General features: G+C 46.4%; 2 protein-coding genes across 18 annotated transcripts in view; one reads left to right on the top strand and one right to left on the bottom strand.

Annotated features, from left to right (window-relative positions):
- PAPLN (papilin, proteoglycan like sulfated glycoprotein) overlaps nt 1–26,710 on the top strand; it is a 95,930-nt gene that overhangs the window by 23,592 nt on the left and 45,628 nt on the right. For 3 of the 8 annotated variants that reach the window (XM_034993353.1, XM_034993354.1, XM_034993356.1), the window contains 6 exons: nt 68–221; nt 747–884; nt 1,609–1,736; nt 1,837–1,945; nt 4,379–4,545; nt 8,287–9,826. In XM_034993353.1, coding sequence (XP_034849244.1) covers nt 68–221; nt 747–884; nt 1,609–1,736; nt 1,837–1,945; nt 4,379–4,545; nt 8,287–8,462 — 872 coding nt within the window. In that variant the 3' untranslated portion in view covers nt 8,463–9,826. Of the gene's footprint in view, nt 1–67; nt 222–746; nt 885–1,608; nt 1,737–1,816; nt 1,946–4,361; nt 4,546–6,518; nt 6,697–8,286; nt 9,827–18,629; nt 19,430–26,710 lie in introns of those variants that run through there. The other 5 variants (XM_034993355.1, XM_034993358.1, XM_034993357.1 and 2 more) reach the window with 5 other exon arrangements.
- Nucleotides 10,595–26,710, bottom strand: part of NUMB (NUMB endocytic adaptor protein) — a 190,810-nt gene continuing 174,694 nt past the window's right edge. For 8 of the 10 annotated variants that reach the window (XM_034993363.1, XM_034993365.1, XM_034993367.1 and 5 more), the window contains 6 exons: nt 24,837–24,977; nt 20,877–21,081; nt 18,336–18,629; nt 16,437–16,586; nt 13,563–13,802; nt 10,595–12,656 (listed from right to left, as the gene is read on the bottom strand). In XM_034993363.1, the coding sequence (XP_034849254.1) occupies nt 11,941–12,656; nt 13,563–13,802; nt 16,437–16,586; nt 18,336–18,629; nt 20,877–21,081; nt 24,837–24,977 (1,746 nt within the window). In that variant the 3' untranslated portion in view covers nt 10,595–11,940. The remainder of the gene's footprint in view (nt 12,657–13,562; nt 13,803–16,436; nt 16,587–18,335; nt 18,630–20,876; nt 21,082–24,836; nt 24,978–26,710) is intronic. The other 2 variants (XM_034993371.1, XM_034993372.1) reach the window with 1 other exon arrangement.

Genomic DNA, 26,710 nt, shown 5'->3' with positions numbered 1-26,710 from the left:
TTCATGGCCCCCCCTCCTTCCACCACATTCTCCCCACAGCTCACCCCTTCTCCTGGCCTCATGACAGGGGCTGATGTGGCCGTGCTACCTGAGGCTGAGCCAAGACACTTCCCTCAGACCAGGGACCCAGCCCAGGGCCACAGTCCTCGGGACTCCAGCCTAGTGGGGGACAGAGGAGGCCTAGGGGCCGTCTCCTCCTTGCAACCTCGGCCCACGACCAGGTAACAGCGCAGCAGTGCCGTCCTGCTCTCAGCCTACCCCACTGGAGGGCTGGGGGTGATGGGGGTCTCAGTGGTGAAAGGAGGGGAGCGCTCTGCCTGGTGAGGACAAGAGAAACGTGGCTCCCTGAGCACAGCCTCTTAGGAGGAAGGGGAGCCCTCCACCCCTCCCCAAACAGTTGAGGATGGCCCAAGGCCCAGGACACAGGGGCTGAGGGAAGGGAAACACACCGGGAGCTAGAGGGCCTGCGAAGGCCTAGAAGGAAGTTTATAAAGGCGTTGCAGAGGCCTGGAGGGCACAAGTCAAGGAACGAGCAGCAGAGGTGCAGGGCAAGGATGGTGACAGTCAAGATTCTGGGGCAGAGGGCGCAGGCGGTGGGGAAGGCGAGAAAGCCCCAGGTGATTGGTGGTGGTGTCCTGCCCAGAACAAAGCAGCTCTGTTAGGAAGCTGAATCTGGCAGGAGCGAAGGGGGCCGTGGGCTTGTGCAGAGGGCCCCCCTCATGGCTGTGGGGTTGCTCGTTCTGCAGGCTGCTTCTGGACAGGAACCAGCCTAGGGTGGTGGACGCCCGACCAGGCCAGCAGATCCAGTTGACCTGCCGTGCTGAGGGCTTCCCACCCCCAGCCATTGAGTGGCAGAGAGATGGGCAGTCCCTCTCTTCCCCCAGGTTTGTGTTCAGCTCCTCTCTTAGCCCTCGTGTCCCACCTCCAGCCCCTGACCCTGTGCAGGCCTCGGGGGAGGGAGCTGCCAGGCGCCACCCCTGGTCAGTCCTGAGCAGGATTCCATGGGCTCTCGAGAGATGCTGCAGCTGGGTAGTAGGGTTCCTGGGGCAAACCAACATTTGGGTCTCTGGGTCTTTCCAGTGTGGTTAGTGGACAGAAGTAATGGGCCTGCTAAGGAGGGGTGATGGCTGAGGGACAAAACAGAGCAGACCCATTTCTGGCTGTAATCATAACAGCTAACATTTACTGTACTCGTTATGAGTATGAGGTTTGTTCCCCATTGTATACTCTGCACAAGGGCCACATTGAGGTAGGTGCTATCTTATCCCCGTTTTACGCACAGGAGCTTAACACCACACAGCTCCTAAGTGGCAGAACCGAGATCTGAGCCTGCTGAATGAGTATAGCAAGAACTAGAAACCCACACCAGAATTATTTTGTATCTGGAAGCTTGAAATGAGTTTTTTATTGCCAGGCTTAAAGGACGCCCCTCCCAGTAAATGAGCGTACCAGCAGCTGGAGGACCTCAGGGCCTAGGGTCGGATGGCCCTTTGCTCAGACCCCACGGAACAGTAGGGGCCACTCAGCCCCCTCCCCCCCCCCCCCAGGGAAAGGAAGACCCTGCCAGCCCCCTGGGGATGGAGCCACCTGACTGTGCTTTGTTCCTAGACACCAGCTGCAGCCCGATGGCTCTCTGGTCATCAGCCATGTGGTTGCGCAAGATGGTGGCTTCTATGCCTGTGTTGCTTTCAACGGGCAGGACCGAGACCAGAGATGGGTCCAGCTCAGAGTTCTGGGTAAGGTGGCAGTCCTGAGCGGAAGGTGACCTCTGAGGTCAGGCGGCACGGGTGGGGCAGGATTGGCGAGTGGCCGACAGTGCTTCCTCCTCGGGCCTAGGGGAGCTGACCATCACAGAGCTGCCCTCTACTATGATGGTGCCAGAGGGGGACACGGCCAGGCTGCTGTGTGTGGTGACAGGAGAAAGCGTAAACATCAGATGGTCCAGGTAAGGCTCTGTTCCACACAGGCCTGGCCCTCAGACCCTCACACCTGAGGCTGTGCAGACCAGAGAGTTGGTCCACCTTTCTGCAAGGATATTGCCGTTCGCACCATTCATTCTTCAACTCCTGCCTCCAGGGGAGGGGGCTGCAGCACCCTCTTCCCAACGTAATGCGGCCCCAGAGGACTGCTCTCTGTTGGCCGGGCTACACCAGGGTTTCTCAACCTTGGCACTATCGGTATTTCAAACTGGGTAATTGTCTTTTTTAAGATTTTGAGAGAGAGCACGAGAATACAAGTGTGGGGGTCGGGGACAGAGGGAGAGGGAGAAGCAGGCTCCCCGCGGAGCAGGGAGCCCGATGTGGGACTTGATCCCAGCATCCTGGGATCACAACCTGAGCTAAAGGCAGATGCTTAACCGACTGAGCCACCCAGGCGCCCCGGACTGGATAATTCTTGATTGCCGGGGCTGTCCTGTGTATTGGAGGATGTTTAGCAGCATCCAGGCCATCTACCCAGTAGATGCCGGTAGGATCTCCCTCCCAAGTCATGACAATTGACAATGTCTAGAGACGTCTCTTAATATCCCCTGGGTGACACAATCTCCCTCAGGGGTTGAGAACCACTGGGCTATACTCAACTTTGGGGACTTCAGTGGTCTTTTACCCCAGATCAGTTGCTCTTTTATTCATTCTTTCAACAAACACTTTTTTGCCCCCTTCCTCCTTGCCATGTGTCAGGAAGAGCCTAGGCTCTGGGGATCTTGGTGTAATCTGAGCCCCCCCAGATACTCCCAGGCAGGAGATGGCCCCGTGTCCCCTGGGGTCCAGAGGTTTGCCCTCAGTGCTGTGTGTGCCTGGAGGACGGAGGCTGCCTCCTCTCTGGGGGAATCCAGGAAGGACTGGCCACACATGTGACCTTGGCTGGGCCTTGAAGGCTGAGGAGGGGAAGGCTGTTCTTGACCGAGCCTCAAAGGTGAGTAGAAGAGATGATGTCAGAATGGGAAGGGGCCTGCATGCAGGAGTAGGGACGGTGGCTGGGAGCTTCTGTAGGCTTCTGGGCAGCTGTGCTCCGTGCAGACCTGCCCTGATCAGGTCCGGCCTCTGATGATTCTAGCAGGCCTGTATCTTCCACTTTTGCTTCTCCTTGATCTTCCTAGCAGCAAATACGCTCAGGACTCCCCTCTTCAAGCACAACAAAAGATACCCTCCTCTGACCCTGCATGTCCCTGCAGACCCTGGCCTCATCTGGAGTCTCCCCCTCACAGCGGCTCACATCCACCCCCACTCCAGGGATACTGCCCTGTTCCGAAATCCTCTGGACAAATCTCAGTCCCCACACGACCTGCAGTGTCCTTTCACTGACCGCTTGCACCTCCCAACATGCTCCCTCCCCTTGGCTCCAGGAAACTACTGTGGTCTGGCCTTCTTCTTCTGGCCGCTGCTTGTTTTCCTGGCTGGCTCATCTTCTCACACCAATCCCTCAGAGGCTGGTGCACCTCAGGGGCTGTGCTTGGTCCTTGGTCTGTCTAACTTCACCTTGGGTAACCTTGTTGGCATGTGGTTTCCAGGATCATCCAGTGCTGATACACTATCTGGGTCTAGACCTCAAATCCAATGCTGCCCGGTATCTTGCGGGCACCCAAAATGCAAAATGGTGGAAAAGAGCATTCACCATTCAGCCCTCTTCCCCACTCTGGATCTTCCCATGGTGGAGGGGCACCACTCTTACCCAGTGACCCAAGCCCGGAATCTCCGTCATCCTTCATGTCTTCGCCCAACCTTGCCCATCTGGCCCTCTCCCATGTGTGCACTTCTGCCGTAGCCACTTTCCTGCTCTCCGATTTCAGGCTTGTCCTCGCCCCAGTCGGCGAGCCTTTCCATGGGCGGATACTTGGTCAGTCCCGCTTAGCTCACACCCCTCCATTTCCCCCAGGGTCCAGGCCAAACTCTGTCTAGGCTGTGTCCACTTCCCTCCCTGCTCTGACCATGGCCTCCCCTCGAGCTCGCGAGCCCTCTCGTTCTCCCTTTCACCAGCCAAATGTTCCTCCTCATCCTCAGGTCAGGGCTCAGCTAGGTCATCCTCAGGGAAGGCGCCCCTAAGCACCTGTACCCCAGCCCTGTGCCCTCAAGGCAGGGAGCGCTTATGTCCCTCACCTAGCACAGGGCCTGGCACCTCATGGCTGCTTGAGAGACCTTTGCTGATAAAAAGCGAGAGCAGGGTTCCTTTGTGGATTAAAAGGCAAATTCACAGTAACTTAGATCAGTGTGCTCAGTTGGGGTGAGTTCACCTCACTTTTGAGTTATTTTGCTCTGAGAATGTTCTTTTTGGCACCGTGCCCCATCTCTTTCTCGAGGTGAGGGTCATCTGTCCACAATGATTACCTCCTCCCTTTGTCTCCTGGGCCTGGCCGGCTCTCCCAGCGTCCTCTCCCCTCCAGGAACGGGCTGCCGGTGCGGGCCGACGGGCATCGCGTCCACCAGTCCCCAGATGGCACGCTGCTGATCCACAACCTGCAGGCCAGAGACGAGGGCTCCTACACGTGCAGTGCCTACCGTGGAAGCCAGGCAGTGAGCCGCAGCACCGAGGTGAAGCTGGTCCCGCCAGGTAAGAGGCCTAGCCCGGGGCCTTGCTTGTGCCCCAGAGCTGGCTTTGTGCTGCACAGGGCGGGGGAGGGCAGGCTCTGCAGGCTGGGGGGGACCCTGGCCTGAGTCCTGGCTCACTCTGCCAGTTCCTGGTAGTGTCACCTGTGGCAAGGGGCTCAACCTCCCCGAGCCTCTCCCCTCCCATGTGCAGTGGGCGACTCCACCTGCAGGAGCTGTGCTGAGGGTGAAGGAGATGGTGCAGATGATGGGCATCTGGTAACAGCTTAATAGGCGATGTCAAATATCATTTAGACTTACTGATTTTGAGAAATAGGATCGACTGGAATTTCATTATAATCCTTACGGCAGATAGACTGTTGAATGTGTCCATTCTAATCAAGGTGGCAAAAAAACGAACCTATGATTGGAAAGTGCCTTTGACCATATAATCCAGAAAGGGAAGGGCAGGGGTTAGTATCGCCATCTTACAGGTGAGACAGACATCCAGATACCTCATGTGATGTTTTCACAAGTCACACAGCAAATGAGGGGCTAAGGTGGGATTAGACCCTAGTTCTCATATTTAATATTCTTTTCCTTAAACGATTGTAGCTGTAACTGGGCAGAATTTTACTTGCGTTATTCAGTAGTTTATATTCTTCAGCTCTTGCCCAGAGTTATAGATCAGTGAACCTAAGGACCATGTTGTAAAACAATCAGTTTCATACCACTAAGAAAAAAATGCCACTAGAACTGTTAAATGACACAGTGCTAAGACACCATCAATTCAGACGCAGTCCAATTTGAGAGGTGTTAAAATGGGAAAATCAGCGCATCTCAGAATTGGTAAGATAGACATGAGCTCTATAGTCAAAGAGGCCAGAGGGCAAGGGGGAGTGGGAGGCCTGCCCTCCGCCCAGCCTGCCCTTCCATGTGTCCTTGGTCCAGGCTCACTGACTGACCGGTAGGCAGTGCCCTGGGCCAAGCTGCCGCTTCTCATGAGGCCCGAAGCAGACTTTTCAGGACCTCTCCTGTGCTGTCTGCCTGGACGCTCATGGCGTCAGGGCCACAGCACGCACCAGGAGAGCTGCTATACTAGGGGTACTGGGCCTACTATGCTGTGGGTGGGAAGAGGCCAGCACTAGAGGTTGAAGGTCCGTGGTAGAAATCTCGCTCAGTGAATCAGACTGACATGTAGGCTTCCGGTTTCTGAGCTCCTTAGGATAGCCACTGAGACTCGAGTCCCCAGGGCCCAGCTCAGTGCTCAGCATCACTAGGTGCTTAGGCTTGGTGACTGTGGGAGGGCATTACCTTCACAAAAGTGCTAGACCACCGGGGCCATTTCCCGCCCCCCGCCCTGCCCAGCAGATTGATCTCTTGTCTACAATCAGATTTACAAACCAGAATGCAGATCTGGGTGAGAAAGAGAGCTGTCAGGGGACCACGTGTTCATGTTTGTGACTCCTTGTAGACACGTCTACATGGGAAGCCAAATTAGAAACTTGTCTGATGGCAAAGTCTGCTGGGGCTCTTGCTTGTGTGGTCGCACACTGAAATGTCTGATGTGACCTGCTTCCTGGACAGGACGCCTTTCTCCTGCCCTCTGCTGGATGAGTGTTGCTCATCTCCTACTTTGTGGGCACCTTTCTTGACTAGAAGCTCTCTCGCCCCTCTCTTTGATTCATTCTGTTGATTAGGCTTTTTGTAGGGTCTCGCTTTGCCCTATTCGTGGTCTGGTGGCATCCTGGAATTAGTGTCAGCGTCCGGGCAGCAGGCTTTAAGCTAGTCATGCTCTACTGTAAGGGACATGCTTCCAACCTTCTGGCCTAAAAGACGGGGGTGAGAAACGGAAAATACTGTAGGGATAAAACACAGGGGCTCGTGCACTGTTTTTGAATGAGAGGGAATGAGGCTATGAAGCAAAACATGGTCAAGCACTCAAATTTTAGCCACAGTCACTGTATGCCCCAGGTGCTGTTCCCTTCTCCATTTCAGGTGAGGAAGCACAGGCAGAGAGCTGAAGTAACTGGCCCCGAATCACCCAGCTGGGAAGCAGGAGAGCCAGGACTGAGCTCAGGCAGTCTGGCTCCAGAGCTGGCATGCTTAACCACCATGCTGGGCACCTAACTTCTGGGCCCTTGACAGGCCCTGGGCTGCAACTGCTGAGAGAAAGTCGTTATCAAAGTTACTGGTTTTTAAAACAATATGCCTAAATGGCTTGATATTTATATAAATGTAGGTACGGTTGGCCCCTGACCAACACCAGCGATTAGGGGTACCGACCCTCAGTGCAGTCAAAAATCCACATAGAGGGGCGCCTGGGTGGCTCAGTCGTTAGGCGTCTGCCTTCGGCTCAGGTCAGGATCCCAAGGTCCTGGGATCGAGCCCCGCATCGGGCTCTCTGCTCCGCGGGAAGCCTGCTTCTCCCTCTCCTACTCCCCCTGCTTGTGGAAGTTCCCTCTCTTGCTGTGTCTCTGTCAAATAAATAAATAAAATCTTTAAAAAAAAAAAATCCACATAGAACGTTGACTCCCAAAAACTTTACTAATAGCCTGTTGACCAAAGCCCTCCTAACACAGCACATATTGTATGTGTATTATATACTGTATTCTTACAGCAAAGCTAGCTAGACAAAATGTTAAAATCATAAGGAAAATACATTTACAGTACTGTATAGTATTTAGTGAAAAAAAAATCACGCGGACCCGCGCAATTCAAATCCATGTTGTTTAAGGATCAGCTGTAGTTAGTACTCTCATTGTACTGATATTCCTAACCTGCACAGAATCAGGTACTAAGACTACTGAGGTATAATCTTTTTTGTTGTATTTTGGGAGGAAGCAGGGGGAGAGGAGATGAAGATAAGCCCCAGGAGGTCTGACTTTAGGGACGGTGCTATTCAGGCCTAAGTCCAGCTGAGTCACAAGAGCCCCTTCCAGAAAGAAAAGGGACGTTAACTAGATGAGGCCACTTCAGTCCTAAGATGAAGCAGCGGAATAAAACACCCACAGGGATTTTTTTTTTTTTTTTTTAAATCTCTATGCCCACTGTGGGGCTTGAACTGCCGACCCTGAGATCAAGAGTCATTTGCTCTACAGACCCAGCCAGCCCGGCCGCCCTCTCACAGGGATTTTTAAGTTCCCGAAGCTCCTAGCACTTTCAGAGGGGGCAGCAGTGAGCATTTTGTGTTTAGTGCAGTGTTTGAGCCATGGCTCATTAGGCTCTTCTAATCGCCTTGCCTAATGCTCACTTGCTTTCTCGGGGGGCAGTGGGAAAATTGGGAAGATGGGGAATGAAGTGACTGAGATAAACTGGGGCTACTGAAGGCACAAACCTTTTGAGGTTAGAGGAAATCAGCAGTGAGAGAAAGAGACAAGACAGCTCTGGCCCAACTCAAAATTTTACTTAGGGCTGATCCCCCCACCTTCCCTTCCCAATCCAGGGGCTAAGGCAATTGTCACTCAGCTCTTCAGGTCACAACAGCAAGGGTAGGGAGTTAACTTCAAGAGGTGTCATCATGTGTAGTCAGCGCCTGAGAGTCTGCCCTGGGCTGAGGCTGCAGGACCACTGCGTGCCCAGATGAGGCCCACGGCGGTGGCGGGGGTAGGAGATGCACACAGGTGATAAAGAGTACAGAGCAACTGTGCTTTTTGGGAATCTGGCAGTTCTGCTGCTTTCCTCTTAAGGCAAAGAAAGGGGAGGTGAGACTTTTCAGCCTCCACAGCTTCCTTACCCCTTTGTCTCTCCCTGGTTGTCTCTGCAGCACTGCCCGCCCAGCCCAGGGCCCTGAGCAGGGAGTGTGTGGATCAGCCTGAGCTGGCCAACTGTAATCTGATCCTGCAGGCCCAGCTCTGTGGCAACGAGTATTACTCCAGCTTCTGCTGTGCTAGCTGTTCCCGCGTCCAGCCTCACGCTCAGCCTGTCCGGCGGCAGGGATGAAGGCCAGCCGCAGCCCCAGTCCTGAAACAACTCCTGGTCCGTGGCCTCTGGCTGCCAAAGGGCTCTACCCTTCAGAGAATGGGCTTCTCAGCCTGCCACGCCCCGCTGTGCCTCGGCAGCCGCTGGCACCACAGCTCGCTGGCACGAGGAGTCGGCTTGGATAGGGACACCCTTTACGGCTTCCCTCTATCATTTGTCATACAGGATCAATTCACTGGGTTCTAAAGCAAGCTACCAGGGTTCTCGATTCATTTAAAGCTGAGTGGGGAGGTGTGTAATGGTTTTAGAGTTAACATGTATCTCACACGGGGCACACTCATTCCTGCCATGTCAGGCCATTTTTCCCTGCTAGAACTCCCATCTCCTCTAGGGTCAAACAGTGGTTCACTGCTCTAGTCAACCTCACCCTTCCAGGCAGTGTGGCAATCAGCTTCAACTGCCACCTGTACGTCCAGTTAATGGCATGTTTGTGAAAGCTCTTGCCAAAGTGGAATATGGCACGTAAGGCTCAGTACACGATGTGGGACGAAGAAGCAGCAGGTGATGATGGGAGCATGCCAGAAGTGGGGGCACTCCTTTCCTCAGGAAGCTAGTGCCCGAAGCCCTCCTCCTAAGGCCAACATGCAGAGCCTGGTTGTGAGGATCACCTCACCCCTGCAGCAAGCTGACCTGCTATGTACAGTGACTAGCTGGGAGCCTCTCCTCCCCAAACAGGAATCTGTGAGGCAGAGCCAGACTATTAAAAACAGGCATCAGCAGGATAGGGGAACAAAGGAGGGGAAGGCAATACATTAACAACGAAGTAGTTTCAGAAATGGTTTGAGTAGGAAGAAGTCCTTCTCCATCTCTCAGAACCTCCAGTTCCTCGGTGCTAAACAAGAGGCCTGGATTCAATGAGCTTCCAGGTCCCTTTCCACTTTAACCTACACATCCTCAGAGGACTGGCTGGATCTAAGTGACAGGTTTTTCTGGGACATAAGAAAGGCATTACAGGGAAAGCTTTTACTACCAACACACTGGTTGGAAAAGAGACAAACTGCATCATGGCTGAGTGATACTTCTTGGTCTCTCTCTCATTCAACAAAGGAAACATGGGTTAGAGAGGCACAGGTATTTTTTTCTTTCCACTTAAAAAAATACAGAGGCGGATCCCCTTTCATTTACCATGGCTGGGTTTGCTATAAAAATTGGAAACTAAGGGCTACTTTCTTGGACTCCCCAGTTCTTGCCAATTGGCAACATCATTCAGAAGGTAAGTTTGAGGTTAGCTAGCTCTTCTCAGAACTATCACAGAGTAGTGGGCTAAGGTTACAGGAAAGAGTAACACTCAAGCTAGACCAGTGGTTCTCAACCCTCTTCCATACTGGGAACTTGAAAAACAAAAACCAAAACAACCTGGGGTCCTCCCCCAACCACTTTGATTTAATTGGCCTGGAGTATGGGCCAGTGTGAGGATTTTAAAAGTTCCCCAGGTGATTCTAGTATGTATCCAAGGCTGAGACTCACCGCTCCAGCAGGACCCTTCAGAAGGTGAACCTTGGTTCCAGTGTATTTTCTGATGACTAGGCTGGGGGTGGGGAGGGTGGTGCTGAGATTCTGTACCTCTACTCAGCTCCTAGGTGCAGTCCATGCTCCTGTTCCAGACCACACTTTGAGCAGCAAGAATCTGACATCAGAGATATGCTTAGGGTCAACCAAAGCCTAGAGCAGAAACACAAAAGTGAATTTTAAGCATATACTAGTCCTGGTGGGCAAAACAGATGAAGGGGATTAATCCAGAGGTACAATCTTCCAGTTATAAGTCACAGAGATGAAAAGTCTAACACAGGGAGTATAGTCAATAATATTGTAATAGCATGAATGGTGACAAATGGTGACCACACTTATTGTGATGAGCACTGCGTAATGTATAGAATTGTTGGATCAATATGTTGTACACCTGAAACGGTAACACTGTATGCCAATTATACTTCAATAATAAAGAATATATAGTCCCAATAAAAGATTTTCTAGCCACCAAACCAGAGTTCTGTAGCAGCAGCAGAACGGAGCAAGAACAGACCAAAAAGAACTAAAAGTAAACACATTTGCTAATAAAGAAAAGGGGAAAGACCAGCCCTTCATGGGCAAAAGCTTCTACCACGAACATTTATTTTTGTTAAAGCAGATTATAAATTCTCATCAGTACAAATATATATAACTTACATTTGATTGTAAGGCCAACGTTCAAAAGTAAGAATGAGATGGGACCTCACATTGTTACCAGAGGTCAAGAGGCCGCCACTGGCAACGGGACGTTCTGCTCACCACGTGGGGGGACAGACGCACACACAGCTAATAAAACTAGAATCTCCATCCCCACAAAACTCGTGGGGACAAAACCTAAAGGACAAAACAAGACCCACATGACAAACCAACACAGTAGCCTGCGCTCCCCATTGAGGGATGTGATTCTGTCATTGTCACCTTAGTGTTAAGTAGAGGATTAACATAAACTGCAGCAGTATATGAAAGAAGATGCATATTCTCTATAGAGTATTTAGATTGATTCCATTAAAATAATGACATTAGAATTTCATCACAGGTTTAAAACCAGGACAATACTGCTCTTTCATTTTCTTTAAAACTACAACCTAGTGACTGTATTGGTCATTTGCATGATTGTTGCTGCAATGTGCTACTTAGAATGAATGATACCAGATAAGCTAGGGACCCCGTTTGCAACTCCCAACCTTTCCTCTCTCCGCTTCAATAGGCATCACTGATAAATCAATCTTATGTACAATTTCTTACAGCTAACCCTTTTACCTTTGGCAAGATTACTTACAACTCATACAACTTTTTAATATTGAGAACTATTTAAAATATTCTAAATGCATAAAAATAAAGATTTTGGCTTTTTTTTTTGATATATATATTTATAATATTTATTCTTACTCAAAGTGGAAGCTCAACTTTGCCCCTAAAATATAGCTCTGTTGGGCAGCTGCTGATGTGCTCTCCTGGGAATTCTGGCGACCTAGCCTGCCTCCCGTCCCCAGCCCAAGCACAGGCCACCATGTTCTTGATCTCTAAGACAGGCCAGTACTGAGAGGTGGCAGGTGAATGGCCTGAAAAACAAAGGGAGACTGTTTTGCTTCCATTGTGTTTTGAATTCCAGTAAATGTGCTTTGAATACAGATTCCTGTTCAGATATTTCTGCCTCTCTGTTGCCAGAGATTTGTAAGGGGCTGAGGGAGTAGGAGGGGGACAGAAGGAAACATTTCCTTGACTTCTTTAGCCTAACTGCAAGACAACTCTTCTCTAGGAATGTTTTTTCCGTTTTTTTCAAAATCACCTCTCCTAGCACTCTCTGCCTGGACATGCCTTGGGACCTTTGGGATTGGTGAAAAGTATACTGATTGGGAACACAAAGTTCCCTTTGCTCCTTTGACCCCCTTGCTAAGTACAGACAAAATACATAAGCCATAGAGACTGCTTAAAGTTCAATTTCAAACGTCTTCTGTAAGTCACTGGAGAAAGGATTGGTGGGAGAGGGGTTAGTACGCTGCTTGGACTTGCTTTCTAATGCAGCCCACTGGGCTTCGAAAGGATCCACTGGGCAGGTGCCTGCAGGAACCTCTGTGTGCTTATCTCCTGAGGCCAACCTGCCATCGTCTACACCATTGAAAGCTGCAGAACCGTTGAGGTGCTGAGCAGGCGGCTTAAAGAAGGGACTGGCAGTAGCACTGCTTGTCTCATACTGTGGGAATGTCTGCTGCTTGACCAGGCTGGGAGACTGATGGGGGTGGGCGGCCTGAGGGTGGCCTGCAGTGCCAAACACGTTGGCTACCATCTGGGAGGGAGTGATGCCCACCACAGGCACATTAGGGGCTGGATAGGGCATCCCATTGGCCACAGGATAGGACTGGGCAGGGACAAAGGCTGGCTGCAGGGGTGGGACCACGCCCACTGGCACAGGCTGAGAGGTGAGGAATGCGTTCCCTTGGAAAGGCGGCGCTGGCTGGGTCATGGCAGTGGGTGGAGGAGGCTGGAGAACTGGCTGCAAAGGAGCAGCTGAGGCCTGGGGCTGCTGCGCCCGGACGCTCTTGGACACCTCTTCTAACCAGCGGTCAGCCTCAGAGGGAGTGCGTCTGTGACCAGCCTGCAAGAGACCTGGAGATGCAGCACCAGAAGATTGACCCCACTCGGTCCCTGGGAATGAACAAGAGGGAGAGAGACAAACGAATCAGAATCTTCAGGGGTTTCTTTTCTTTCCTGATAACCTTGGTTACTTGAATGAGCCTAACATGTGGAACAAGTCCCTCAATGGGATACTTTGTGGTTCTGGCCGGTGGGAGAAAAGCCTCTATTACCAGCCAAGGAGGGGTTGTTTTAGGACAAAGGGAACCTGTCAGACCATGCTGCTGTCTCAGCCATGCTGAGGAGCTGTCTAGACAGGGCTCGACTACACAGAACGAAGGCAGCTGGCTGGCATCAGAAACCCTTTCCTACTGCTGCGGCTCCTCCATGCTACAGAAACCAGCTTGCACATGCTCTGAAGGCCCAAGGTGATTCACCTTCTGCTCTAACAGAATAAAAAGAAAATAACCAGTAACTTGGCAATGTGCCTCGTGGTCCCTGTCTCGCTTCAAGACACATGTTATCCTTCAGGTGAACTGCCTTCATTACTATTTAAAATTTGTTCCGATTTTATAGTTAACGAGTGTTCACTATAGGAAAACTAGAAAGTATAGAAAAATATGAAGTACTTTTGGCAGCCCTTTCTGTAGGCCTGCCATCGTAAGAAGCGGGGTACCCCCTTGCTGCAGGCATGTCCACACATCTCCAAATTCAGTGGTCGACTCAGGGCCCAGGAATCTGTATTTTATGAAAGCTCTAGGGGGTGATTCTGTTTCGTAGTCCTAAGAACTATCAAATCTAATCTCTCGAGTTCCTCTCCTTCACCATCCTTTCCTAATAGTAGTGTATTTCCAGGAGGGAAACATACTGTTCCTAAAAGGATTTCTCCCTGGTTCCCACTCAGGTAAATGGTCGATTTCTTAATCGGCGTCACTCATCTGATCCCAGAATCCTCACCACCATCCGTGGCCACCTTACCCGAATGTGTGGCTGCAATTCCCTTGTTAGCAGCATCAGGGGCATGGGCCCAGGGGTTGGTTTCACGCACAGGCATTGCTACGGGTGCTAGAGCAGTATGGGCTGGCTTAGCAGCAAGCACATGGAAGGCTGAGTCAGTGCCATTAGCTACAATGGGAGCAGACAACATCGATGGAGTCAATTCATGCAGGGTGGACGGGCGACCCCCTGGAGCTGGGTCAGTCAGGCCAATGTGCGATACTGGTGGAACAGGTTAAGACAGAAAAGTTGGTGTTGGGATAACCATGCCATCTTGCAGTGGATACACAAACCTTCTGGCAAAAGGGAATTAGAGGTGGTCATTAAAATAGCTATACTGAAGGGGCGCCTGAGTGGCTCAGTCGTTAAGCGTCTGCCTTCGGCTCAGGTCACGATCCCAGGGTCCTGGGATCGAGCCCCGCATCGGGCTCCCTGCTCGGCAGGAAGCCTGCTCTCCCTCTCCCACTCCCCCTGCTTGTGTTCCCGCTCTCACTGTCTCTCTCTCTGTCAAATAAATAAATAATAAAAAAAAACCCCTTAAATAAATAAATAAATAAATAAATAAATAAAATAGCTATACTGAAAAAAAAAAGTCAAATGACCATTCTAGGAAAATCTGTCTATAGGGGGAGAGGGAATGAAACCTAGAAAAACAATTTCCAATTAAGCTGAACAGAGCTGCTTTGTCTTACAAGCAGCGAAAATCTATTCTAGATATAGCTTAGCCTTTGGCATAATGATGCAGATAAAGCATTTCCTTCTCCTACCACTTTTCCAAAAGATCAAATTATGCCAACAGTAACAATGGGTTAAATATAATGATCCCTTATGATCATCAATAGTACTTCATTAATAGTACTTCAGCGTGCATCATCCTATTTCTCTCAAAAACCCCATAAAGCTGGTATACTCATACTATAAATGAGAAATCAAACTTGGAATATGTTTTCATTTGCTTAATAAATTTGTAATTCACTACAGAATTAATTTCATCTCTCTTCTTTGAAGATTTTTTTCCCCTCAGGAATGGTCATATCTCAAAGCACTACTATTCTTTCCTCTCTTTTTATTAAAAAATCTCTTAACCCTTGCTCCTTTACTCCAGATATCTAATCCATCAGTCTCTATTCCTTAGTCCAGCTCTCTATCATATTTAGTTTGGAGCAGACAAGCAGGCACCTTCCCCTGCCCTTTGCTTTAATCACTCCCTCTTTAAGACTAGGCAACCATGCTTATGGCATTGGTACTATTTACCCCAGGCTTGTCTAAAAGTTTTGTAGTCCTAAGAACTATCAACTGACAACTAGAGCTCCCATAGACTGGGAGCCCCTTAAAGGCAGGGAAAGGACTATGTTCTATTCAGTTTTGTACATCCCATTGTAAATAGGCACAGAGGCAACAGAGTGGAACAGGTACGATATTCAGAAAGACCTGGGTTTAAATCCTGGCTGTGCATTTGGGCAATTTGCTCAACCTCTCTGAGCCTCATCTTCCTTAACTGTAATGCTTACCTCAAAGGGTTGTTGTGGGGATTAAATGAGATGAGAAAATGCATGAGTCCTTACCAAGATATGGCAGACACTGTGCTAGTAAGTGCTCAATAAATTGTGCCTATTATAGGTATTACAAATATTTGTTAGATGAAATGAAAAGCCGTTTGGTGCACATGATTATAATGGATTTTTTTTTTTGTTTCTGTTATTAAAAAGAGACTCTGAAGGAAAGCATGTAGTAGCTTCCTGACGGGAACGGGGTACTGTCTCCACAGCAAAACTTCTGAGCTCTTTCTCAAAAGAAATGAAGAAATGGTGATTATAAGAGTTCAAATTCTAGAAGTCTGTAATTTAAATTATATATAGACTCTTTGTGGACTTCAGAGTCAATACCAACTATTAACTCGGCATCTATGAAAACAACAACTTTTAGTAACTCCTCAATGCCTTTACAAAGGCAAATTTTAGGACACTTGTTATAGAAGATGAAATGAACTAAAGAGCCAAAAGAAATACCTTTTTCTTTATGAGCCTCTCGTGACAGGGTGGAGACTAGGTGAGTCCAGGGCTTCTCAACTTTGGCACTATTGATAATTTGGGCCAGATAATTCCTTGTTGTGAGGGCAGCTCGTGTGCACTGAAGGATGTTTAGTAGCATCCCGAGCCTCTATGCATATGACAGTAGCAACCACCCCTCCCAGGCTGTAACACCCAAAAATGTCACCAAAGAATGCCAAATTTTCCCCGAAAGGAGCAAAACTGCCCTGGGTTGAGAACCACTCTGCTAAAGAAAGCAGACACCGTGGGATGCCTGAGTGGCTCAGTAGGTTAAATCTGCCTTCTGCTCGGGTCATGATCCCGGGTTCCTGGGATCGAGGCCTTGTTGGGCTCCTTGCTCAGCAGGGAGAACTGCTTCTCCCTCTGCCTCTGCTGCTCCCCCTGCCTGTGCGCTCTCTCTCTGACAGGTAAATAAAATCTTAAAAAAAAAAAAAAGGCATACATTGGAACCAACTCTGACGACTGCTGCTTCTAGTGAGCTAGCTGGAAACTCTGACTCTTAACAGTTAAGTGGCAAATAAAGCAGTGAGTTGGGGACTACAAAAGCTCTTAACAGAATGGGGTCAAAGATGACAGGTACAAGCAAAATGATGAATGCAGACATTTCAGGAAACGGGAGTGGGGACAGAGCACAAAGACATTGTGGAATTGGGGAATTAATGACTCGGAGACATTATCAGACAGGGAAATTAATGGGTCTGACCAGCTCTTGGGAAACCCAGGATGCCAACCTAGAGTCAGTGAGCTGTGCCATAAAAGTACAAGCGTCAAAGAGAACAACTGAATGGGCCACGAGGGCACACACCTTGAAAGGCAGGAGACTGTGGTGCCATCACCGTCACTGGTTTGGTCATTGGGGCAGATGAGAAGGGGTCCTCGGCGGGTGCGCTGAAGGCATTGGTGATCTGTGAGCACAGAGAGCTGATACTCTCTGCCTCTCCTTCGACTTCTGGCACTGCAAGGCAAACAGAAAATGGCTCCAGACAGAAAAACTGAATAGTCCTGAAATATAACAGTATGACACAAGGTGGCATTTTATAACACATCCCTTATTTGTGAAAGGAAAAGTCTCAACTGTCAAGTGGGGCTATAAAAGCAGCTTCAAAAAATTGATACAAAATGTCAACAATTCATGTACTAAGGAGTATCTTCCTGTGTGAAACTACTGAGAACTTGGTGTTCTCTTTTTGTGCCAGTTAAGCTAGATCCTTCTGGAAGACATCTGCAACCTGTTTGTCTTCCAACTAGTTCCCAAGGTCTGAGTACAGTTCTGGAGCCACTTAATAACTCTGTCAGGAAGTGGGTTAAAGTCAGGGGCACCAGTGCAGCTCCACCTTTTTCTCTGTAAGAAGCCATGACAATGTCATCACTCATTTTTTTTTTTCCAAAGTAGCAAGTATAGGGGCGCCTGGGTAGCTCAGTCGGTTAAACGTCCAACTCTTGGTTTCGGCTCAGGTCATGAGCTCAGGGAGAGTGTGAGACTGAGCCCTGCATCAGGCTCCGTGCTGGGCGTGGAGCCTGCTTAAGAGTCTCTCTCTCTCCTTCTCTCTGTGTCCCTTCTCCCACTAGACACCCCACCCCCGCTCTAAAAACAAAAACAAAAACAAAAAACACCAAAGTAGCAAGTGATAATATGAAAAGGCAAGCTGAGGTCCAGGACTCCAGAGCCTTTGTTCTTAATATTGACTCTGGGATACTTCTATGTCACTGGGGAAGCTGATAATGTGTGCTGAACCTTTGTTTTGCTCAGCTATGGAAAGAATAGTTTTTGTTTCCCATCTGCTCCAGAGGGAGAACTGAAGACAAGGTCCTGAAAGCATCTGGAGTTTCCGTTTTTACAGGAGCTGAGAGCTGGAAAGAGCCTCGGTAATCATCTAGTCCAATTGTTGTGTAGGTCTAGTTTCATATGTCAAAAAAACTTAACTCTCTGGACTTTCATATATCATCAGTGGGAGTGTCTTAGTGAAACACAGCTTCCTCATATCCTGTTAGAGCACTGGCTCGACATGGCTCAGAGCAAAGTAAAAAAGAGCCCAATGAAAGCACTGACCAGATCTGACACTTTAGCTCCGGGTCTTACGAGGAGGACAGAGCTACCAGGGCTGGCCCAGCTATACAGGGGCCACACAAAGGTCTGTGTGGCAGTTCTGGAAGGTAACGGGTATGTGTGAGCAAGCCCACGGTCTCTGATGAACAATAGATTCTCGACTTAAACAGGAAACCCGTTAAGAGTTTCCTCTGTATGGAGCCAACGAGCCACGAGGACAATGAGCACTTATCCATTTCTTCTGATACACTGACACTAATGCTATTTGAATAGATGTGTTTCCAAAGCCTTTTAAATTAATTCTCTGTTGGGTCCCAAATGGTAGAATAAGAACAGAAACTCGATACCCCTGATGTTTGGAAGCAGGTTGGCTGAGAGGTAGTGTACTTCTATCAGGACAAACCACAAACCTTGTAGCTCAGTCTACGAATTCCCATCGTGGCTCTGTTACCTATTTGTTGAAAAGAAATGAACAATTCACGTCCCCCTCCAAGAACCTTAGTCTTCTCCCAGTGGGTAATGACACGAGATACATATAACCATCAACCAGCCTCAGAGAGAGGGGGTGGCTAGTTTGGTGGGATTAGTGTCTGCACTGGGAGTGATGATGATGCTTCAGTGCTAGAGCACCAGCGAGTCAGGTGGATGCTGCATTACCTGCATTTTTTATGGGGAAATCAGTCTTCCTCTGCATAGTGGAAGGCAACTCGTTGATACGCAGGGATAGCTGGCGTTTAAAGGGTGACATCTTCTGGCTGAGAGCAGGAAATCCTCGGAACGAGCCTTGGCGAGCAAGCTGTTCAATGGGTGCGTGCCGACGCGGGATGGCATGAGGATTGCTCGTCTCCAGGGAGGCAGTGGCATCCGAAGTGGGAGACGTGGGAGAGGACGGGGGTGGGGCAGTATTGCCAGGGGCCGCCGATGATCCAACAATTGTCTTATTTGTTTCAGCTCAAGAAAGTCAAGAGAAAGAGGACCTTAGCAGTCTTCAAATAATTCCATCTTATACAGCCGAGGAACTCAAAACCCTCCTAGGTCCTTTTACCCATCTCCTTCCCAATGTCTCTTAAAGGACAGGCTAGAAGCAGGGCTCAGATCTCCTACATTTCAGACAGATAAAAGGTTTAACATCCTACTACACGTCATGGCATATCTACTAAGACACAAATATTAGATCTTTGATTCTCATGCAATGATTCATAGCTTAAGACTTGAAGACTCTGACCAAGATTAAAACAAAAAAAACAAACCAGCACCTATGAATTCCTAATGTGAGGTCCTTTAAAGAATGATGATTCATAGTTTTCAATGCCTGTTCACTTGTTTTTTGGGAGAGAGAGGACTTTGGGAATGCCAGGGTCAGAAAGGTCCAAGCAAGTATGTTAGATTAGATGTTAAAGAATGTCATAAAGGAGTGTTTAAATCACAATGTGCATTTGTGGCTCATCAGAATAAAAGCATAGAGAAGTAAAATTTTAAATTGGATTATTCCTAAATATAAAACGATTTCCGTGTGAGCACCAGCTGAGTCCCATTCTGATCGTGGCAAATCTTTATCCGCCTCTGCTTGTAATCCTCTAGGTGTTAGGACTCAACCACTTTGGTAGGTGTTATGTGCAGCAAAGAGTATTATTTGGTGGTATTAAAGAATGTGCTTTCAGTCTGAAAAATCACTGAAGCACACTAAGTAATAGCTATATATATTAAATTTTCTGATAAAAACAGCATGGTGTTTTTTATTCTTTGGTATCTGGTGCAAATGTTTGTAAGAAATTTAAAAAAATCATTACCCAGAATTTAATTTCAAATAAAATATGTATCTTTTTTTGGCTTAAGAGTCAGAGTTGTTTGGGTCAGTAGTAGATTAATGGTGTTCTCTAAAATGGCTGGTTTAGAACTAAAAGGATATAATAAAAAATAAGCAAGATTTTATTAATGTATATTTAAACTGAATTGTTTAATTCCAAAACATTCCTTGTTAGTTTCAACTCTAGCTGTACACAAGAATGCAAAAGCGTTTTCCCTAAGCCCGATCACTTAGTTCTGCAATACACTCAAACCTGACTTTGGACAACAGACTCCTGAGTAACTTGCACAGGCATTTCTGCTATGCTGCCATGTGTACCTGCAAAAAATTCACCAACTCTGCAAAATCACACACTACAGTTAACAGGGCTTTGGGAAAAAGATGGGTTAGCTTCTCAAAATCCACGGACTTTTTTCACTGAAGCACGAAAACACAGCCATCATCTACTACGAAGGGCGCTGCTGTGAAATCTCCCTCTGCATTTGCACCCAGCATCACCATCAGTGGGCCCTTTGCAGCCTGAACCTGGAACTTGTACTTCTTCCTTCAAGATGTAGGTCATTGGTAGCATTTGCTTCTCAGAGAGATCAGATGCATCAGAATTAGAAGTCTGTTCCAGGATGTAGATTTCCCCAATTTTGTTTTTAAACATGGGGGGTAATAGAAGGTTTAAAAAACTTTTTTAGAGTTACAGTACCAACAACGACCAATTAGCCTGAACCACAAATAAGTTTGTTTTTACACAAGGCAAAATGTTGGGGACTCCAGCTTAAAATTATAATTTAATATATAATTTAACATATCACTCTGGCAAATGAAATGAATAAATTATCTTAAGTAAAGCTTATGATGCTTCATTGTAGTGGGCACTGTGCTTTGGTGAGCAGCCCCTGAGACCTCCTTGTCAGTCAGGCTCCCTCAGAGCAGCTTCTTCAAATGCATTCTCAGCCTCCTCCCCAGACAGCTTCCAGTACTGGAAATGGTAAACACCTTGGAAGCCACAAAACAAGCCACTCTAAAGGAAAGGCCTTTGTTTAGGTTTTCAGCTTTGTTCTGAAGGTCTTCATATATTGCTAAGAGTTCTCTCTGGCTGTGAGAAAGCTTACCCCTGCGAGCTTCCAAATATTAACCTGCTGGGAAAAACGGCTTAAATAACTGCAGTTGTGGGGCGCCTGGGTGGCTCAGTTGGTTAAGCGACTGCCTTCGGCTCAGGTCATGATCCTGGAGTCCCGGGATCGAGTCCCACGTCAGGCTCCCTGCTCAGCAGGGAGTCTGCCTCTCTCTCTGACCCTCCCCCTTCTCATGCTCTCTATCTCATTCTCTCTCTCAAATAAATAAAATCTTAAAAAAAAATAAATAAATAACTGCAGTTGTAGCAGAACAGACTGTACCTTTCTTGGCATCTTGGATTTGTTTCATGATCTCCTCTCTTTCTGCTTGCTCGGTGGCTGTTGTGACACGGAATGATCCTTCTCTTGTAAAAGTGGTCCGACTGGCATCAAAAGTAGCAGTCACTCCACATTCCTTCTCCCGCTTCTGCTTCCGTTCTAAACAGGCCGCAAAAGCACAGCCTACTGCATGACTCAATCTTTCACCCTATACATAAGAGAAGGTTTAAAAAACTTTTTTAGAGTTACAGTACCAACAACTACAAATTAGCCTGGACCACAAATAAGTCTGTTTTTTATACATGGCAAAATGTTGGAAACTCCAGCTTAAAAATTATAATTTAACGTATCAATATGACAAATTAAATGAATAAATTATCTTAGGTAATGCTTATGATACTTTACTGTGGTGGGCATTTGCTTTTGTGAGCAGCCACTGAGACCTCCTTATCAGTCAGGCTCCCTCTCTCACTTATGTTAGCTCTGGCCATCAGCTTAGGAGACACTATTCAAGGTCTGAAGCCCTAAGTCTTGACACAAATCCTGCATTTGCCACTTAGGCGAACAGTGGTAATATGTACCAAGCATTTCTAAGAAACTACTGAAAAGGCAGGGCAAGTTTCAGGAGCCTAAATAGGCTGTCAATGTATCTAGGAACAAAAGATGCAAACTTAAAACTTCGGATAACTAAATACAACTCCAGAGATGACTCGGGAATTATGAAAAGGAAAGCTTAGCTTTCTCAGTCTCCCCTTTCCAAATGCTCCCCTCCCTAAGCACCCTTCCCCATTTTAGGTCCTCATCACTTTGATGCTTTCCCCCTTACCTTCCCTATCTTCTAGCTCTCTCTTACCCTAACTCTCCCTCCAAACACACACAGGCAAAAGTTAAAGCAGGTTTTCATCCACACTCCCTACTTAGAAAGGAATTAAACGGATAAAATTTGATTTGTTTGTGTGTGGGAGGAGAGGAGAGCTTTATATAAACTAAATATTGTTTTAAAGATATACTGAATAACCTTGAGTAAATTTAATAAACTCAGTGGGTTGTTTTTATTAGGGTTATTCTTGTATTTTAAACCATACCCCTAATTGTGGAATAAAAAAATCAAAGATGATATAGTAACTGCTGGAATCACTAATAGTGAGAAGAGGTATTTGAGAACAGGGAGCCCTTTGTGGAATTTTCAAAATCACACTGTGTAGGCAGCTACTCCTACATATGGTTCTGAGCAAGTAACTTCCCTGAATTTTATATGCCAATATCAGATACCATAGGAAGTTATGTATGAAATGCCTTTTGTCACACTAACAGAAACTGTAAGATTTCACATGACTGCCTATTAAAAACTGACAGTTACTTTTTATTCATCCACATGAGTTTCCATCTAACTTCTTAGGAGGATGATATAAGAGTAGGGCACTGAAGCATGAAATAGGAGGGAGTACTGAAAGAATTTCAGAACCTGTCTGCATTTGAACAGCTCTATTACAAGAATAGATCTACAGCCCAAAGAAGCTTATTATTTCTCCTAGGCCTAGGGTAGAAGTTCTTGAAGAAAGGCCCTCTCCAAGCCCCATCTGGGACCCACTGAATTTTGAAAAACTCTGAGGGTGGGGCCTAACAAACTGTTATATTTTTATTTTATTTTTTAGAGATTTTATTTATTTGTCAGAGAGAGAGCACGCGCACAAGCAGGGGGAACAGCAGGCAGAGGGAGAGGGAGAAGCAGGCTCCCAGTTGAGCAAGGAGCCCGATGAGGGACTCAATCCCAGGATCCGGGGATCATGACCCGAGCCGAAGGCAGATGCTTAACCAACTGAGCCACCCAGGTGTCCCAGCTAACAAACTGTTTTTAACAAGCCCTCCAGGTGATTCTGATACAGAACAACCACTCGCCAAGGAGATTCAAACAGCCTGAAGGACCAGGATTTGACAGTAAAACAGTGTTTTAATTAATGTAAGGGAACCCTTTGGATTTTGTGTAGCGATAGCAAAATACACCACTTTGTGACTTAACTTAAGGTCTGAGAGACAGAAGAAGAAAGTGTAGTTTATTTACTTCAACTCATTCTCAAAGCACTGCGTCAAACCAAGGAGGAATAGCTTTGACAGTATTAGCCACCATTTTTAGGGCAGTGACCATGTGCCAGACCCTATACTAAGAGTGCTTTTATTAATTATCTAATTTCGTCTTCACAACTATTATCTCTATTTTATAGAAGTGGAAAGTAAGACTTAAAGAATGTTAAGTAACTTACCCCAAAACCCACAGTTACTAACCAGAATCAGACCTGAAACCCAGATCTGAGTCAGAGCCTAGACTCTTAACAGTTTATACCACTGTCTCCAAGAGCTTTTTTTTTTTTTAAGATTCTATTTATTTATTTGAGAGAGAGAGAGAGCCGCATGAGCACGGGGAGGGGCAAAGAGAGAGGGAGAAGCAGACTCCCCACTGAGCAGGAAGCCTGATGCAGGGCTCCATCCCAGGACCCTGAGATCATGACCTGAGCTGAAGTTAGATGCTTAACCAACTGAGCCACCCAGGCGCCCCTTTCCAAGAGCTTTGAAAAATATTTTGGTGAATTTTAGAGTATGGCCATCACTTCCTTTTCAGATAAACATTGGCAACAGTTTACTGAGTTGTAGCCTTCAGGAATGGCTATACTGCCTTATTCTGTCTGGACTTTAAAAAACTCAATAATTACAATTATACACTCAATGCTCTACTATAGTTAAGATCATCATCATCTAAGAGACTTGTCTTTTATGTCAGAGTTCTGGGTAATTTTTACATGAAAGACGACAGGTTATTTTTTTCTTCAAAGACTTTATTTATTTGAGAGAGAGATCAAGCGAGCATGGGGTGGGGGACAGAGGGAGAGGGAAAGAAGCAGACTCCCCGCTGAGCAGGGGGCCCGAAGCGGGGCTATCATGACCTGAGCCGAAGGCAGCCGCTTAACCAACTGAGCCACCTAGGCACCCCTAATTTTTCCCTACTTTTAAACAAAACCAAAATTTTCTACTTTGCAACAATTTCTGGCAAAGTTCATTGTACCATAATTTAGTTTTTTTTTTTTAAGTAATCTCTATCCCCAACATGGGGCTTGAACTCGTGACCCCGAGATCAAAAGTCCCATGTGCCACAGACTGAGACAGCGAGGCACCTCAGTATTTCTTTTTAATTAATTGAAAAAATATATATCCCAACTCAGTTCTTTCATTTGTAGTAGAAGTCCTTTGCAAATAAATTAATAAGCACCTTTTAATGCCAATGTCTTTTTTTTTTTTTTAATTTTTAAAAAAATTTTTTTTCGAGAGAGAACATGAGTGGGGTGAGGGGCGGAGGGAGAAGCAGGCTTCCTGCTGAGCAGGGAGACCAAAGTAGGGCTCAATCCTGGGATTCTGGGATCATGACCTGAGCCAAAGGCAGATGCCCAACCGACTGAGCCACCTAGGTGCCCCTAATGCCAATATCCTCTACCTAGATGTATTCGCAAACAAATACATGTAAGAATTTTGAAAATAGTTCTTTTTTTATTATGTTCAGTTAGCCAGCGTATAGTAGATCATTAGTTTTTGATGTAGTGTTCAACGATCCATTAGCTGCATATAACAGCCAGTGCTCATCACAACACGTGTCCTCCTTAATACCCGTCACCCCGGTTCTAATAATGAAAAGTTTCAAGTAAAGTTTAGCAGCCACCATCACCAGAGCACTTTTACTTTCCTTAAAGACCTTGGCTCTCAGTTAATCATCTTGCTCTCTGAGCTGCAGGGTCACACCAAGAGTGTGAACTACCTGAATAAAAGGAATGAAAGCAGGCTAGTTTAGGCACTTCCAAGTGCTATAAGAGCAGGTGCTTATACAAAAATGTAGTGGAAACTGCTTGGCCGAGCCAACCCAGGGTGAGTTTGGCTAGCCGAGGCTAGTCATGATGAAATCTACACTGTTGGACTCACCGTGTCCTTGACAGCCATAAAGCAATGACAGATCCAGCGTCGAGTAGTGCCGTCCCGGCATATGTAAGAGAAGGCTCTATCAAAGTTCCTATCTGGGGCACAGAAAGAAACTTTTTCTATTGTCTGGTCAACTATGAGGTCCTAGAAAAAGGGAAGCACAAAGAAATAGAGGATTTACCAGGTTATTCAAGCTTCTCAGAATAAACACAGGATGTTCATTTCACAATACAGAGTCTCTAAAACTAATGCATCGAGACTATGAAACAGCAAGATCTGAGGCCAGCAGTCTGAATACTAAGAATCTGATGTAGAAGAGATCCCAAGAGGCACTTTGCCCAGATGCCTCTCTCACTTCATCTTCATGTTCTAAAACATATGCTTGCTGATTTTAGTTTTATCATAGTACATTTCATGTTCAATTTGGTAATATATATGAATCAATATATTTCATCCAATTCCCATATAATTTGTATTAACTTAATGATCATTTTGAGTATGACTTTCTTTAAATACTTGCTGAATGGCATTGTAGCTACACAGTATAAACATTACACAAAATGTTTTTTTAAAATCTTGAGGCTCTTCTATGTTATATTCCTACAGCCCAGAATCCCTAGATGCTGAGGTGGGGCTATAAGTGCTAAAACAAATGATCAAAAAAATGGCTTTTATAAAGCATCACTATGAGAATTTCTGTTGCTCCACAAACCTGCCAGCCAATTTTTTAAAATTCTGCAATTCTGGTGGCTCATTATGATTTTATTTTTCATAACCTTGATTACTATGAATTTCCTCTTTAGCAATATGATTCAAGTTTTTTGGATTGTCTGCCATTTTTCTTATTAACATGTAGGAGTTCCTTAATGTATTTTAAATATGAGCCCTTTATAGATTATATACCTTGCAAAATTTCTTTTCCATTCATGATGGGTCCAAGGGTGAAAAGCCACCAATTACTCTTATCACTAAAGTGGAAAGAACCAAACTAATGAATGCCAGTACTATAAGTAGCCACCAGGGGGCGATACCTTTACGAACTGGTATAAAACAAAAACTGCCTCCTTGTACAACAACACATTTCATCCAAAACACTAAAGAAAACTGTACAAGTTCTTAACAATAAGCTAAATAAAATGATCACTGTTTCCAATAATAATAATAATGTACATTTAAGACTACCAGTTCTCTTGAACTTAAAAAAGGGGGGGGCGCCTCAGATGGAAGTTCAAAAGAACCAATGCAAATATAGTAATAGTTGTACTTAAAATGTGTAAGTTATCCACCAAAACTGCTCTTTACCTGCCAGACTGCCTCCCCCTTTCAGTGACATATGAATTATTTTGAAAAACTGCCTTCTTGTTAAAATTTCTCCAGACTTTAGGTCTCTTAGGAAATTTTATTTAATGATTAAATGTGCCTATATAACACTTAATGCTCTCTAAGGTCAGAGTCTATGTCTCTGTTTTTAGGCATGTAGGATCACTTTCTTTCCAATGCAAAATGCCATCTATGATGTTAGATATTGCGTAGATTCTAAGTAAATGTTAACCAAATGAGCCGTTTGTTAGTCCTTAAGATTTTGCTTAATTTGGGTTTTCAGTTAAACAACAGGTTACTCATTTCAAATATCACTTTCTAAGAATATAGTTCCCTTTATTAAGGAACAAGAAGAAATTTCAGATGTGATATATTTTTTTAAAACTTTGGTAAAAGTTCCATCATGTTTTACATCAAATTTGTGGCGGTGAACATTTTCTTAAAATGTGTAAGAACAAAATTTTAACATTAAATGCAAATGCTTACTACACTAAACATGCTGTTATGTAGAGCAAAATGTTGTGAGAATTCTATTTTTCATAAGGTAAATGAATAAC

This window comes from Mirounga leonina, unplaced genomic scaffold (genome assembly GCF_011800145.1).
Source record: "Mirounga leonina isolate KUSES-001 unplaced genomic scaffold, KU_Mleo_1.0 Mir_82, whole genome shotgun sequence".
In the NCBI taxonomy this organism is placed as follows: Eukaryota; Metazoa; Chordata; class Mammalia; order Carnivora; family Phocidae; genus Mirounga; species Mirounga leonina.
Note: the sequence above shows the minus strand (reverse complement) of the source record. Positions and strands in the feature narration are given on the sequence as shown.